The 16934-nt window shown below is 42.8% G+C and overlaps 1 protein-coding gene across 2 annotated transcripts in view; it reads left to right on the forward strand.

Annotated features, from left to right (window-relative positions):
* LOC126262716 (sentrin-specific protease 1-like) overlaps nt 1-14928 on the forward strand; it is a 160717-nt gene extending 145789 nt beyond the window's left edge. For both annotated transcript variants that reach the window (XM_049959504.1, XM_049959503.1), the window contains one exon: nt 13900-14928. In XM_049959504.1, coding sequence (XP_049815461.1) covers nt 13900-14061 — 162 coding nt within the window. In that variant the 3' untranslated portion in view covers nt 14062-14928. The remainder of the gene's footprint in view (nt 1-13899) is intronic.
* Nucleotides 14929-16934: the final 2006 nt, after the last annotated feature.

The following is a 16934-nucleotide window of genomic DNA, read 5'->3' on the forward strand; positions in this document are numbered from 1 at the left end:
GGGGTTTTTCACTTCGGAGGCGGACTTTAGTTGCACAGAAGCTGCCGAAAAATTATGAAGAAAAACTTGTGGAATTTCAGCGCTTCATAATTAGGCGGCGCACAGAAAAGCAATACCTTCTTGGTCAGATAGGAAATGCTGACCAAACTCCCATATATTTTGACATGCTGTCAAATTTTACGGTTGACACCAAAGGAAAGAAAGACATGTGTTCTTACACCAGGGGGTGAAAAACAGCAGATGTCCGTCGTGCTTGCTTGCACAGCAGATGGACATAAATTACCCCCATTCTTAGTTTTCAAGCGAAAGACTTTACCGAAATCGGAAGTGTTTCTAAAAACTGTAATTGTAGGAGCCAACGAAACTGGGTGGTTTTCGGAGGACATGGTGCTGGAATGGATTGGGCGTGTGTGGAATTGTCGTCCTGGTGCAGTGCTTGGTTTACACAGTCTGTTGGTATTAGATGCGCACGCGGGCCAAACAACACCTGGAGTAAAACGAAAAGTAGAGGAAAGCAAAACGGACTTGGCAGTAATTCCAGGCGGGATACCGTCATATCTGCAACCACTTGATGTCTGTTTAAATAAACCATTTAAGGACAAGCTTAAATGCATGTACACAGACTGGCTTTTGAAAAGGGACAGACAACTGACACCAACAGGACGTGTAAAACGCGCAAGTTTGTCGCAAGTGTGTCAATGGATTTATGATGCATGGAAGCGTGTTCCAAATTGAGACTGTGCAACAAGCATTTAAAAAATGTTCAATATCCAATGCACTGTCTGGTACGGAGGATCATGCTCTGTATGGAGAAATAAGCAACAAAGAATTGAGTAATAGTGATTCAGAATCGTGACTGATATTTTAAACATTTCGTATAAGATGTATTACAAACCTAATAAAATTTTGTTTTTAATTTCAGCGTTTAATTTCTAAGTTTTTTCATTCTTATTTTATAAATGTTGCTACTCTGCATTGCACAGGATAGAAAAGTGTGGAGAGCTGCATCAAACGAGTCTACGGACTGAAGACAATAACAACACACTCTGCATTTGAACTCATCACTAAAAACATACTACAAAAATCCGACTGGCAAGATTGTTTGGGATGTATGTCAATATGGCCAACTCTACAGTCTGAATTTTTTCCTACTTGTGACAAGAGAAGGTTGCTAATAGGAACTTTTATGAATCGTGAATCACATGCAGTAATCTCTTCACCATAAGAGTAATACGAATGTAAACATTATGCCATGTATTCTTTCGTGTTTGCTGCTATCTCATCTAACTCCTGTCTGCCTAATAAACTATGAAACTAGAGTGAGACAACAGCAAATGTGGAAGAATATACATATCATGTCATGTTTATATTCGTTTTATTCTTATGCTGAATAGTGATGCAGTCAGAAATGAAGCATGGCAACTGACTAAATTTTTAAATCTAAGATGACTTTAATTTCTGTGCGGAATGTATTGTACTAAAGAGGCATCTGTGAAGATTTTCAAATGGAGAAAAGTTTTTGCTAAACTCTCGTTCAGAACATCTTCTATTGGTTCTTGTTTATCATTATCAAAGAAAGCAGCAGTATAAGTAACAACAAATAGCAGTCTTTTGCCATTGTTTCACTAATGAGACAATTCCCCCCCCCCCCCCCCCTCTCTCTCTCTTAATTGTAAGTGGCGGTAGTGCGCACAAAAGCAAGCCATGTCGCGAATGCGACATACATTGCATGACACAGTACAATAGTGCATTTTCAGCTTAGAGTGATGTAAACACCTATAACAAAGAGAATGGCACTTATCAGATCAAAGCAAAATAAGCAGTTGATTCAAACCAGACAAAGCATGTGAAAAAGGAAGGGTACCCATATAAATATGGACGGAGCGCCTGACGCATAGCAATGGCTACCTGGTAAAGCTTAACTGTTAAGCTTATGACTCAGACCAAACTACTGTATCTGTATCTTCATCCATTCAACCTAAATTGTGCCTCATGTTACAATGGAGCAACTTTGTTTCGATTTGGAGGTGCGGTCTAAAAATTTCAAGTCTCAAATTTCAGGTGCAGCTTAGATACGAGTAAATATGGTGGATTGCTGTGTTATAAAGGTTAACAGTGTTGGCCATGTCCAGAAGAGGGTGGGCACCAGGTTGAGGAAGTTGAAACAAAGTTTGAGAGACAAGAAACTTTCTGATGGTAAAACCATAAGAGACAGGGTGACAGACAAAATGACTGATGAACTGCAACAGTATTATGGGATGGCTATTAAAAATAATACTGAGGATTTGTTGAAAATGGAGCACACAGTATGGGCTATCTTCTTCCACAGACTGTCAACTGATAAAAAACCAGTACACCACCTGTGCCCTCCTGGACCTGATTCATGGTGCAATTACTGCAATGCCCAGTAGTCAAACAGTTCATACAGCCATAAACATTCCATCCCAGCAGGCAGTAGTCATGGATATTATGAAACCTATTTACTGAGACCTGGCAAATCCTGAATTACTGAAGAAGTGTCTGCATGGTCAGACTTAAAATCCCAATGAGTCGTTCAGTAATCTTATATGGACTCGCTTACCAAAAAATGTTTTTCTTGAAATGAAGACAATAATGGGGGGGGGGGGGGGGGGGGCAGTGATGCTGTTATTGCTTTTATTGATGGCAGCATTGCTAGGGTGAAAGTGCTACAGCATATGGGAATTAATCCTGGAGCAAACTGCATCAGAGAACTTGAATGGATGGACAAGGTTTGCATTGATAAAGCAGAGTATGCAGCACAGTTGGCCCCTTAAGGATACCAGAAAGAAGAAAAAACTTGGAAAAAGATCAAGATGATGGTATACAGTATGCTGCAGGGTGCTTCTGAGTGACTAAAAATAAAAAATTAAGCTTATATTAAGTGAGTTGCAGTCTTTTGAAACTTTAAAAGAAGCCGTTCCTGAAAATTTACATTTTATATTGCATTTTTTCATAAATGTCAGGAACAACTTTGAGTAGAGTATTCAAATTTTCAGGGAGTAATAACATACATATCCTGTGTCTACTGAACTAAAAGAACAACATAATATTATGTACCATTAAAATTATTTAGGATACATACAAAAAAGTACACAACATTTTAACCATATAATGAAAAAAGTTTATTTCCGTAAATCAGTGGCTGAAATGCAAATATTATAGTTCAGTAGACCCAGAACATACAGTTTAATGTCCGGTAAAAGTTTCATGTCAATAGCTACAGTGGTTCCTTAAATAGAAGGAAGCCAAGTCACTAAATTTAACAGTCGGGATAGTGTGTTCCAACTCCCTTAATAAGAGAGAAAACTGGTCCCCCGTGGTATACAAAACATGCCAAATTTAAAAGAATGCAAAATTTCCAAGATTTGTGATGATGTTTCACTGAAGCTCAAAACTTAGCACAGCCTTCAGTGTGAGGTTCTTTTAATAACTACTGCAATGAAACTCTGTCTCCAAATCTGAGGAAAAAATCCAGAGAGATTCTGGTCATATGCCAAGTACACAAAGAGCTGGACGTAATCAGTACCTTCAGTGAGCAATACAAATGGTAATATTACCAATGACGGTATCAGTAAAGTGGAGTTATTAAACTTAATTTTCCGAAATTCTTTCACCAAAGAAGACGAAGTAAATACTCCAGAAATTGTATCAAGAACAGCTGCCAACATGAATAATTAAGAAGTAAATATCCACAGTGTAGTGAATAAGCTTAAATCACTTAATAAAGGCAAGTCTTCTAGCCCAGATAGTATACCCCATACTTAGCATTCGTGTACAACCACTCACTTGAGGCAAAATCCGTACCAAAAGACTGGGATGTTGCACAGGTCACCCCAGTACTCAAAGAAGGAAGTGAGAGTGATCCTCTGAATTAAAGACCCGTATCACTGACATCGACCCCCCCCCCCCCCCAGGGGGTCCACAAGTCTTTTGTGGATACGTGCGTAGCGAGCACGGGACCCCGAGCTAATGTGGCCCTCCTTCCTTTTCGGGCTGCATACCTTCCTTTTCCGCATCCTTCCCTATCCCCGTCTTCGCTCCCCCCCCCCCTCCCACCTCCGCCTCTTTCCTTCCCTTTCTCCCCCTCTGGGAGTATGTTTTGTGCCTATGTCCGGAGACAGACGCTTGAAAATGTAACACATTCTTCGCTTTCTCTGCTTGTAAGTCTTCATCCTTCCTTTGTCTCTTTTCCTTACCTCTTCTCTTTACCCTTTTCTCCGCTGCGGCGTTTGAGACCTCACTTCTTTCCTCTCCCTTCCCTTGTTTTTCCCTTTCTCTTCTTTCCTCCCTGTGCATGTCTGAAGGCCGACCCACGCATTTCCATGCGTAGCCGGTGACGGGGTAACGCGTAATTCCCCACTCCGGGTAGACAGGTAGGACACATACGTACCCCCTGGTAACGGCCAGGCCCAGGGAGGGGTGATTACCCGAGCTGATACCTTCCGAAAGTGCCGATTGGTCCCCCCGTCCGTTTCTCGGGAGGTGTGACCTGAGGTGTGAACAATCACCTAAGGCGGGAGTGCCCTCAGAGAGGGCCCCCACAAGGAAGGAGCGCGCCATCGGAGACGCCGGTAATCATGGGGGATACTTTCGCAATGGTTTCCTCATCTTCTACTATGTCTGCTCACAAGCGTAAGTTCAATGAATCTCAGCCACAGACAGTTTTTCCATCATTGCCACAGTTCCTTGTTGTTTCTCGGTCTGACGAAGTTCACGACTTCTCCACGGTCAACCCTTTCATTATTCAGAAAGGTGTCGACGCAATTGCAGGTCCTGTAAAGTCTTGTTGCACATTACGAAATGGCACCTTGTTGTTAGAAACAGTCAGTGCCCTCCAGGCACAAAAATTGCTGCGTACTTCTCTGCTACACACCTTTCCTGTCCGGGTGGAAGTGCACCGCACTTTAAATTCCTCACGTGGGGTCGTTTATACACGCTCCCTCGACGGATTGTCCGATGAGGAAATTCAACACTACCTGTCTGACCAGGGCGTAACGGCTGTTCATAGAGTCATGAAAAGGGTTGACACGAACATCATTCCAACCCGAACTGTCTTCTTGACATTTCACAAAGTTCAACTCCCATCGAAAATCAAAGCAGGCTATGAGATAATTTCCGTTAGCCCTTACATCCCAAACCCTACGCGTTGCTATCGATGTCAGCAGTTCAATCACACCAGCCAGTCCTGTTCCAATCCGGCCAAATGTGTTACGTGTGGCAAGGATGCCCAAGAGGGTGCTTGTCCACCTCCATCCCCTCGTTGCGTCAACTGTATGGGTGACCACGCTGCTTCCTCTCGAGATTGCCCCATTTTTAAAGACGAAAAGCTCATTCAGGAAATCAGAGTGAAGGAAAAGGTGTCGACCTTTGCTTCTCGAAAATTATTCGCCAGTCGAAAGCCCACTGTGCCTCAGACAGGAAATACAGCACTGTCCTTGCCTCTCCTCGGCCAACAAAGGAGGCGGCCTCGCAGACTTGTGATCTCACCTTTAGTGCCACGGTCGTCAGATCGGCCAGCGCAAAGATCGCCCGTTCAACCTCCCCACTTTGGGCTGCTCACTCTGTGGCTCACCCTTCATCGGGTTCTGCTAAATCTCGAGCCCAAAAGTCAGACACCAGGACTTCCAAAAAAGAGCATACTCATGGAGATTTTTTACGTACCCCAACTTCACAACCATCGGTTCCTCCTTCATCTAAACATCATGTTTCCAATAAGGCTAATAAGAAACCCAGTTCCTCTCCTTCTCCGCCAAGGCGTGTCTCATCTACAGCACCACCTGGCGGTAACCGCCCTCGGCCATCTTCTGTGTCGCTGAGGCGCACTGCTGGTGGCCGATCAACTGGCCGATCGCTGGTGGCAGGAGCTGTTCCTGAACAACCTATGGATCAGGATCTTCTGCCTTCGGCTGAATGCCGTTCCACGCTGTCAGTCACAAGCTCTGAACAGTCGTTGAGTTGACGGCAACCTTGGTCACATTCCTCCATTTTCTGTTCACCCTATGTCCTTTAGCCACTGGAATATCCGTGGCATTCGAGCCAATCGGGATGAATTGTCAATCCTCTTACGATCCTACTCGCCGGTCATCTTCTGTCTTCAGGAAACAAAGCTGCGTCCCCACGACCACTTTGTTCTCCCGTCCGATCTGATCTCCCCTCTGTTGAAGGCACTCCAGCACATGGAGGACTCATGATTCTTCTCCATGATACTGCCCATTATCACCCAATCCCCTTAAACACTTCCTTCCAAGCTGTCGCTGTCCGTCTTTCCCTTTCTGGATACACTTTCGCTCTTTGTACTGTATACATTCCATCGTCCACACCAATGGCACGAGCTGATCTCCTTCATCTTCTTGGTCAGCTTCCACCCCCCTATTTGCTGGTTGGGGACTTCAATGCCCACCACCCGCTTTGGGTATCTCCACATCCTTGTCCGCGTTGCTCACTATTGCTAGATGTCTTCCACCAAGCGGATCTTGTTTGCCTCAACACTGTGGACCCTACATTTTTGTCTTGTCTGCCTCCACGACAAATTTCTCTCATTTTGGACCTTTCTGTCGGTACTGTTCCGCTAGCTCAGCGCTTCGAATGGTTTGCCCTTGATGATACACACTCGAGTGCCCACTTTCCATGTGTCCTTAGACTGCAGCCTCAACTGCCGTATATGCGCCTGCGACGCTGGAAGTTTGCCCAAGCCGATTGGACACTTTTTTCATCTCTAGCGACATTCGATGACCATTACTTTCCAAGCGTCAACGATGAGGTCACACATATTACAGACGTTATTCTTACAGCTGTGGAACGTTCAATACCATGCACCTCCGAATTGCCCCAGCGCCCCCCAGTTCCTTGGTGGAACGAGGCATGCCGTGTCGCAATACGTGAGCTGCGACGTGCTCTCCGCGTTTTCCGCCACCATCCTACTTTGGCCAACTGTATCCGCTATAACCAGTTCCGTGTGCGATGCCGTCGCGTCATCCGCGATAGCAAGAAGGCAAGCTGGGACTTCTTTACTAGCTCCTTTAACACCTTCACCCCCTCCTCGGAAGTTTGGAGTCGGATTCGACGGTTATCTGGCACGCTTAGTTTCTCCCAGGTCTCTGGGCTCACCGTCGCGCATGATACATTGGTGGACGCCGTCGCAATTTCTAACTCATTGGGTCAATACTTTGCTGAGATTTCGAGCTCTTCAAATTACCCGCCAGCATTTCTCCCCAAGAAACGTGCAGCGGAAGTGCAACCTCTTGCTTTCTCCTCTCAAAATCGCGAAAGCTACAATACTGTTTTAATACTGTTTTCTCCATGCGGGAACTCCAACATGCACTCTCTTCTTCTCGCTCCTCCGCCCCAGGACCGGATGGTATCCACATCCAAATGTTACTGCATTTATCATACCATAGTCTGCGTACCTCCTTCACCTTTATAATCGAATTTGGACCGACAGTACTTTCCCCAGACGATGGCAGGAAGCTATCGTCGTTCCTGTTCCGAAACCTGGAAAGGACAAACATCTCCCCTCTAGCTATCGCCCCATTTCTCTCACGAGTAGTGTATGTAAAGTTTTGGAGTGTATGGTGAATTGCCGTTTAGCCTGGTGGCTGGAGTCCCGCAGTCTTTGAACACCTGCTCAATGCGGTTTCCAAAAGCATCGTTCTGCAGTTGACCATCTTGTTGCTCTCTCCACATATATCATGAACAATTTTCTCCGGAAACGCCAAACAGTAGCAATATTTTTTGATCTGGAGAGAGCATACGATACCTGTTGGAGGATGGGCATCCTCCGCACACTGTTCTCTTGGGGCTTTTGAGGTCGGCTGCCCCTTTTTCTTCGCGAATTTATGGCAGAGCGCACATTTAGAGTGCGGGTGAACACTACTGTCTCCCGTACTTTCTCCCAAGAAAACGGGGTACCCCAGGGCTCCGTGCTGAGTGTTATACTGTTTGCCATTGCCATTAATCCAATTATGGACTGTCTCCTTCCCGATGTCTCGGGCTCCCTCTTTGTGGACGATTTTGCGATCTACTACAGCTCTCAACGGACCAGCCTTCTTGAACGACGTCTTCAAGGATGTCTCGATCGCCTCCACTCTTGGAGCATCGCAACAGGCTTCTGCTTTTCTCCCAGTAAGACCGTTTGTGTTAATTTTTGGCGTTGTACGGAGTTTCTTCCACCTTCCTTACATCTAGGACCTGTCAGCCTTCCGTTTTCGGACGTCGCTAAATTCTTGGGTCTTATGTTTGACAGAAAACTGTGCTGGTCCTCCCACGTTCCCTATCTTTCGGCTCGCTGTCTGCGATCCCTCAACACCCTCCGTGTCCTGAATGGTACCTCCTGGGGAGCGGACCGAGTGGTCCTTCTCCGCCTCTATCGCGCCTTAGTGCGCTCGAAATTGGACTATGGAAGCATAGTTTACTCCTCTGCTCGGCTGTCTATTCTTCGGCGTCTCGACTCTATCCACCACCGTGGATTACATTTAGTGTCTGGAGCTTTTTACACCAGCCCTGTGGAAAGCCTTTATGCTGAGACTGCTGAACCTCCGCTGTCCAATCGGCGAGCGGTCCTTCTCAGTCGTTATGCTAGCCATCTGTCTTCCATGCCTCCTAATCCGGCCCATGACATTTTTTTCGATGCCTCCTTGGATTTAGGGTATGCAGGCCTCCCTTCCTCCGTGCTACCACTGGGAGTCCGCTTCCGTCAACTGCTCCATTATCTTTCCTCCCGCTTTCCTAAAACCTTCTTGACAACTTGGGGTACAGCACCGCCTTGGCTCCGTCCCCGGACCTGCCTGACCTTTGTCAGTTTCCCAAGGATGGTACCCCTTCACTTGTTTATCATCGGGCATTTGCTGCTCTATGTGCACAAATGAAGGAAGCCACATTTATTTACACTGATGGCTCGAAAACATCGTTAGGTGTAGGGAGTGCCTATATTGTTGGCGACACCCCAAATCGATTTCGGCTTCCCGACCAGTGTTTGGTTTATACTGCGGAGCTTTACACTGTTGTCCAGGCTGTCCAATACATCCGTTGCCATCAGCGGATACAGTATGTTATCTGCTCAGATTGTCTCAGCTCTCTCCTCAGTCTCCAAGCTCTGTACCCTGTCCACCGTCTGGTCCATCGGATTCAGGACTGCCTCCACTTGCTCCACTTGGGGGGCGTCTCTGTGGTGTTCCTCTGGATCCCAGGACACGTTGGTATCTGTGGAAATGAGGCGGCCGATATAGCGGCCAAAGCTGCAGTCTCTCTTCTTCAGCCAGCTATTCGCACAATTCCCTTCGCTGATCTACAGAGTGTTTTATGTCGTCGTGTTGCTCTTTTATGGCATGCACATTGGTCGACACTTCCCCATAATAAATTGCGGGATGTGAAAGCTCTTCCCTGTGCTTGGACCTCTTCCTCCCGAACGCGTCGTCGGGAGGAGGTAATTTTAACTAGACTCCGGATAGGGCACTGTCTTTTTAGCCATTGACATCTTTTAAGTGGTGATCCTCCCCCACTCTGTCCCCACTGCTGTCAGCTGTGGACGGTAAGACACCTTTTACTGGAGTGCCCATATTTTACTCCGCGTCCGTCTACAGCTGTTGCCTGAAGTATCGTCCATTTTAGCAGATGACACGCGCTCAGCCGATCGCGTTCTCGAGTTTATTAGTGCCAGTGAGATGATGTCAGTCATTTGAAGCTCTTTTTGGGGACACTTGTGAGAGTCAACTAGCTCTTCATTCACATGAAGTAATGACTGCTATTGGCAGGGAATCTCAAATTGATTCAGTGTTTCTAGATTCATTCAGTGTTCCTAGATTTCCTGAAGGTTTTTGACACCATTCCTCATGAGTGATTTGTAATCAAATTGCGTGCCTATGGATTATATCATTTCAGTTATTTAACTGGATTCTTAATTCCCTGTCTGGAAGGTCACGGTATGTCGTAATCGACGAAAAATCATGGAGTGAAAATGAAGTGTTACCCGGCGTTTCTCAGTGCTGTGATACAGATCCTCTACTGTTTCTATTCTATATAAATGATGTAGCACACAGTCTGAGCAGCCCTCTTAGATTGTTTCCAGGTAATGTTGTCATTTACCTTATAGTAAAATCATGAGACAATCAAAACCAATTCCAAAATAATTTAGACAAAATACCTGTATGATACAAAAGGTGTCAGTTGTCTCTGAATAATGAAAGTGAAGGTCATCCACATAAGTAGGAAAAGAAATTCATTAAATTTCAGTTATGTGGTATATCATACAAATGTAAAGGTTGTCAATTCAACTAAATACCTAGGAATTACAGTTATGAACAACTTAAATTGGAATGGTCTCACAAGTAATACTGTGTGAAATGCAAACCAAACACTGTTTTATTGGCTGAACACTAGAAGATGCAACAGGTCTATTAAAGAGAGTAGCCTACACTATGACGTTTGTGAGAAAATTAATGAGGCTGACAACACTGAAGCGATCTGGCATCATTGTGTTGTTCTATTTGTGTAGACAGGTGTTTTCATGCCTTCCAGATGTTAAGTCAGAGTTTCAGTTCTGTACAGCCATCACATGGTTTTTAAGGGTACCATCAGCTGTTGTTCTGTGGTATGAAAATGGAACAGTGGAATTTAGAGCAATGTTATGCCATCAAGTTTAATACAAAACTTGGAGAATTTGCAAGTGTGACCTTTCAAAAGTTGAAGCAGGAATGTGGACAACATTCCGTATGAAGAGCACAATTTTTTGCTGGTACAAATCGTCTTTAGAAAGCAGAGAATATGTTGAAAATTAAGCTTGCTTGTGGAGACCTTGGACTGATGAAAACATTGAACATGTGCATGATCTTTTGCAATTGTTCTTTCAGGATGAACTGTGAACTAATTGTAGTACAAAGGTGTTCTTGAAAGGCTCGGGAAAAGGGCGAATCAAGTGAATTCGCACATTGCAGACAAGACGGCAACACCTCATGTCACATGTGGCCACTTCCATCTTGGAATTTTTGACCTCGAAAGGCATTCCAGCTGTTCCACTCTCCACCCTCACTCTCCACCCTCACTCTCCACCCCAGTCACATGATCTGAGTCCTTGTGACTTTTTTTCTTTTCCCAACTTGAAAATGTCATAAAAGGACATCATTTTGGGACCCTGGAGAGTTTTCAAAAGTGTGTGATCAACATATAAAGGCCCTACCAGTTGAAGCCTTTTATTGCTGCTACCAAGACTGGGAACAAATGGTAGATAAAAAATCAGTCTCATTATTTTTCTCACACATCCCATCTGCTTGTCTGTCCTCTGTTAGAGTATTGGTGTGTGTTATGGGAGCCTTAGTAGATAGGCTTGACATTGAGAAAGTGGAAGGAAGGGCAGCTTGTTTTGTATCATCATGAAATATGGGAAAGAATATTGCACAAGTGAGTTGAAGTGGCAGTCATTAAAACAAAATTTTTTTTTCCTTGTGGCAAGATGATCTCACGAAATTTCAATCATCATCTTTCTCCTATGAATATGAAAGTATTTTATTGTTGCTAACCTACATAGAGAGATGTGAACATTGTAATAAAATAAGAGAAATTAGCATTCATACAGAAAGATTTAACTGTTCATTTTTTCCCATGCGCTGTTAGAGAGTGGAATGGCAGAGAAACAGTTTGAATGCAGTTGAAAGAATCCTCTCCCAGGCACTTAAGTGTGAATTGCGGAGTAATCATATAAATGTAGGTTACAAAAAGAATTTCAGGAAATAACAGAGATAATTGAAGATAAAATAAAGAGCTGTGGAATTGAAGTCGATACAAAAGTAATGGCACTAGGAGGGATAAAAAGGCAAAGATAATGTCAAATGGAGAAACATTAGGAAATGTGCAGAGTTCAAATACCCAGGAAGCAGGATAGAAACTGATTGGGAGTGCAGCACAGTAATTCAAACCTAGATAACATTGGTGAAAGACACATTTTGTAAGTAACGGAGAGTTTTCTGCAGCAGTGTAGATGAAGATTTGAGGAAAAGACTGATCAAGTGTTTTGTGTGGAGCCGCCTCCTGTATGCTGCTGAACTGTGGACAATGAAGGTGAAAGATAAATGCTGCAGGGTTTTGAGATGTGGACATGGCAAGGACAGAATAAAGTAAGTTTGATAAATAGGGTGGAAAATGAAGAGGAAATGAGAAGAATTACAGAGCAAACAGAAACAAAATAAAGAAATTGAATTTTACATATATTTATAAGAAAGACAGAGGGGCTTAGAAAAAGTCTTAGAATAATATGTGGAAGAGAAGATGACAGTGCACAGAGCAGCATTAAGAAGGAAGTGATGTATCACCTGAAAGGGCCTGATAACAGGTCAGAAAATGTGATGATGTCATAGTGTATGGAGAGCAAAAAAATTGGTGTAAGTGGCAACTAATGTATTCCCTACAGCACCATTAGGCCCCTATTCCTTCCAAAATGTACCTGTCAAAGAAGGGCTTTTATCCACTACTATCTTTTCTGCATCTACCTCAAGGAGCTTGGCCTTCCTTCACTGAGCAGAACAGTATCCTCCATGAATAATCCCTGTTAGGAAAGGTTTACTTTCACCTCCAGACACAACCCACAAACCTTCATGGCCCCACACCCCAATGACAGCCAGTGGTTGAAGGAATAAAAACAATAAATAAATAAAAACACATGTAATAATGGAACTAAAATGCCACAAGAGAAATAAGGAAGAGAAAAGTTAGAAGAAAACAAAGGGAGAGACTGAGCTGTTAATGCCTTTCACTCTGGATCACCCATTGTAACATAACAAAACTTGAACATTTTGACAATCACTCACAAAGGTGGTATTAGTATCACATTGGATTATGGCATAAATTTCCACCAGTCCCCCACCCCCCCTCCCCCACACACACACTCATACAAAACCAAAAAACGGATACAGTAACAATTCAGTGGAATTGCAATAGTTTTTTACCTCACTGAACTTAAACCTCTAACACTGCACTGCACCCAGTAGTTGGAATAGCCTTGCAGGAAACCTGATTCCCAAGAGACTACTTGCCTGTTGTCAGCTATTAAAAAGCATATTTTAAAAATCAAGCTGACCCTGGGAAGCCATTGGTTGGAACAGATACCATCCAGTGCTCCACTGGAAGTGGCAGCTGTAAGTGTACAGACACTCACAAATTGTACACTGTGTAATATTATTTGCTTCTAAAGGAAGAAGACACACACACACACACACACACACACACACACACACACACACACACACACACAACACAACACAACACACAAAGATGATTGGTGTAATGTTTCAGTTACCTCCACCATCACGTTCTTGGTGGTAGATTTTAATTCCCGCTACCCATTATAGGGCAGTTTAAAAAAATGTTAGTGGGGCAGTCTGTTGGCCAAGTACTTGTTGATTTTAATCTTTAAACACACAAAGTAGAGTCTCCAACTAATTTTACCCTGGCATATGGAACCTCGGCTATTTTCTATCAGTGTGTAGACCCCGCTATCTCCCATTACGTATGGGAAGATGCATGATGATTTATGTGACAGCGACCCATGTCACACTGACACCCATCAATGCTCCTAGAAGAATGCTACTACTGCACAGTGTACAGGAGAACTTCTGTAAAGATTGGAATTTAGGAGAGGGATACTGGCAGAAGTACGGAAGTAGTTAAAATTTTGTTAAGAATCCTGTTAGTTTTATGAAGTGAGCACAAAAGCCATCAATGAATTTTTTAAATGCTTAATTTGAAAAATGCAAGACAAGTCAATAAATGTAAGGTAATATTAGTAGAAATTACGTTTCTTTTTTTCTCTTTTATTCCTTTAGGAATAACTGATGTTTTGTGAGATTGCTTGCTATGTAATTATATTTTACAATCTTCATTGAACTTTTTCAGAGAATACCACAACAGATGAATGGCAGTGACTGTGGTGTCTTCTCGTGTACATACGCTGAATTTATATGCCGTAATGCAGCATTCCGGTTTTCTCAGAAGGACATGCCATACTTCAGACGTAAAATGGTGTACGAAATACTTTCCAAGGAGTTAATGATGTGATACTAATAGATCTATTGCGTGATATATTGACAGTGCATTTCACACAAGCTTCACAAATTTTCTGACTGATAGGGTAATTAAATTAATTTATTTGTGTTTGTGCGTATTGTGACTCATTTTTTGCAGGCTAAGCAGACAAGTAAACTGAAGAACAGACAGTTTATGAACCTGAGCCTAATGTTTTATTTTTTTTTCCTTTCCTCACTTTTTCTTAATGATAAAGAAAATTCATGAGCTTTGTTGTGCATAGATGGGAACTTTTTATATTATTTCTTAAAATCCCATCATGGTTAATGGACATTAACTGTAATTAATGTGTGGAACAATAAAGAGCTTTATTTTTCATTGGTATTTTCGGATGAGCTCCACCATTAAGTCTGTCATGACAATGCTTGCCGAAACTTTTTACATGCCAGATATCGGACTGAATGTGATATTGTAATTGAGCCGTATATATCCAGAGAATTATTCCTGACTTTATGAAATGAATTAATAAAATTTTATTTATATTTCTGTCTGTAATAATATGCCTACATTTCCATTTCCAAAAATGTGTAAATGCTGCAGATGTACTAAACTGTAAATGACTCACTGTTTGTTAAGCTGATAATTTGATAGGAAATAGACTGTAAGTAACGTGAATGGAGAAAGGCTATTTGGTGCTTTTTAGTTGTTCTATTCACAAATTGAAATGGAAAATTGTCAAAATGTGTGCATATAATACTACGTTCTGTTGTATTTTTCTCATAATTTTGCACGAGAGGTTGGAGCAGCAGTAAATCATCAATAATTCATGGGATTTGCTTTAAAAATATGTAATCACAATGTTGTATTGGTATGTTACATATAGACTTCTGCATAAATTTACCAACCATCTTACTTTCATCTTTGCTTTTTGGTTATATCACCTATTATGTCAACAGGGGAAAGCAACATAGATGTGATGTGATGTGATGCGTGTGTGTGTTTGTGTGTGTGTGTGTGTGTGTGTGGGGGGGGGGGTCTATACAAATTTTGATGGGCGGGGAAGAATATAATGTTTTGTATGCCAACCAACAGTGACACCAATATGGACACTGACCAAGATGGTATAGTGGTACAGATGATACTGTTGTGGTGCCTTATTCATACCTTTCACAACAGGGCAATCACAAGTGGTTATTGAAGGTTGAACCACTGACAGCTGTACGTGTTCATTACTGCACAAAGGCAGTCTCCTGCACCATATGAACCATTCAACCCATTCTTAAAACTGTCACGTTATGATGAACTTACTAATGGAGCTAGATTTTCTTTGGTTGTTTTGTGGGTTGTGTGTCTTGAGTGTCCATTGAATTTGACTATCATACAGTGTTGGGTTGGAAAATTTCCAACGTACAGGGGTTGCTAACGCATAAACAAAACACGTCACCATGCCTAATATGCTGTAGGAAACCCGCTGACATTTAAAACAGCTTCCAGTCATCTCGGAATGAATAAATAAACGTTCTGTATCGGTTTCAGGGGAATCTTATACCATTAATTCCTGCAAAACAGTGGCAAGTTTAGGTAATGATGATGACAGTCATGCACCCTTCTCACCAAAGAAGACCACTAAGGCTCAATAATACTGAGATTTCTACTCATGCTCTCAAAACTAGTCATGGATGATGGGACATGTGTGAATAGGGGCCCTGCCATCTTTTACCTCAGCATTACCTTTGGGCAGCAAACATCGTACCATGGGATGGGCCTGATCAGCCAAAATGGTCATCACCTAATCCTTAGCAGTAAAGCGACCTTGCAGAGTAACCAAGGGGTCTGTGGAATACCAAAATATGGCTGCCCAAGTCATCACTGTCCCCCACCTCTTGGGACATAAACTTGGCCAGAAGATGGAAGCAGTATGAAACAAGGGCCATGTGACCAAATGATTGTCTTGTATTGCTGCAAAGCCCAGGTTTTATAGCTCGAGCACCATATTGCCCTGTTACAGGCATTTGCGTCACTGATGAGTGATTTTGGAATTGCAGCTCACCTCACAAGTACCTGTTAATGTAGCTCCGCCCTTCACTTTGGTTTGGTGCTGACAGGGTTTGCGAATGCTACATTCAGCTCTGCAGTGACTTTCACTGCTATCATCCTCTTGTTTTTCATCACAATCCTTTTCAATGACTGTCTGTCACAGTTATCACAATCATTCAACACACAACTTTGTGTGCATTATAATTCAGCAGATGTTTTCCACTTTCCCTCTATGCAATATAAATCTTCGATATGATCTTCCTTGGTTACGGAAGCTCCCACCACACAAGCACCAACAGTTTGCCTGCATTCGAATGGACTTAGCTCTGACATAATGTGCTCACAATTACAAAGAGCCTGTTCTGACCATGGCTCACAGTTGCAACGTATGGAGGACGTTGCATGGGTACCTTTGCAAAGTATGATAGTGCCACCTACAAGCTTGGCTGGCATCTGCATTTATGTTCAAGCTTGTATTACTCATGGTGTTTCATATTTTTGTCCTACCCCTGTAATAGAGGCAAGATATTTTAACTGTTGATGGCAACAAATGATGCTGCAAAACAGCAAGTAGAGTGACAAGAAGCAAGGTGTTACAAATGAGAGGAATGTTATCAGCATGCTATAACATCAGTATGGGGAACACCTATGGCAACTGATGGCATTCAACAACAGCAACTGATATTCCATTTAATTCAGAATCATAGGTCATATTACCCACACTACCACGTGCATCCTCGATTTTGACTAACCCATTGAAACTTGGAAGATATTTTAGCATTGTTTCAAGATCTCGTGACATGAAGTGAAGTATCTGCTACTATTACAAGAATGCTTTCTTATTGTATTTGAGTAGTTATATTTGATAT

The sequence above is a fragment of the Schistocerca nitens genome, chromosome 6 (genome assembly GCF_023898315.1).
Source record: "Schistocerca nitens isolate TAMUIC-IGC-003100 chromosome 6, iqSchNite1.1, whole genome shotgun sequence".
In the NCBI taxonomy this organism is placed as follows: Eukaryota; Metazoa; Arthropoda; class Insecta; order Orthoptera; family Acrididae; genus Schistocerca; species Schistocerca nitens.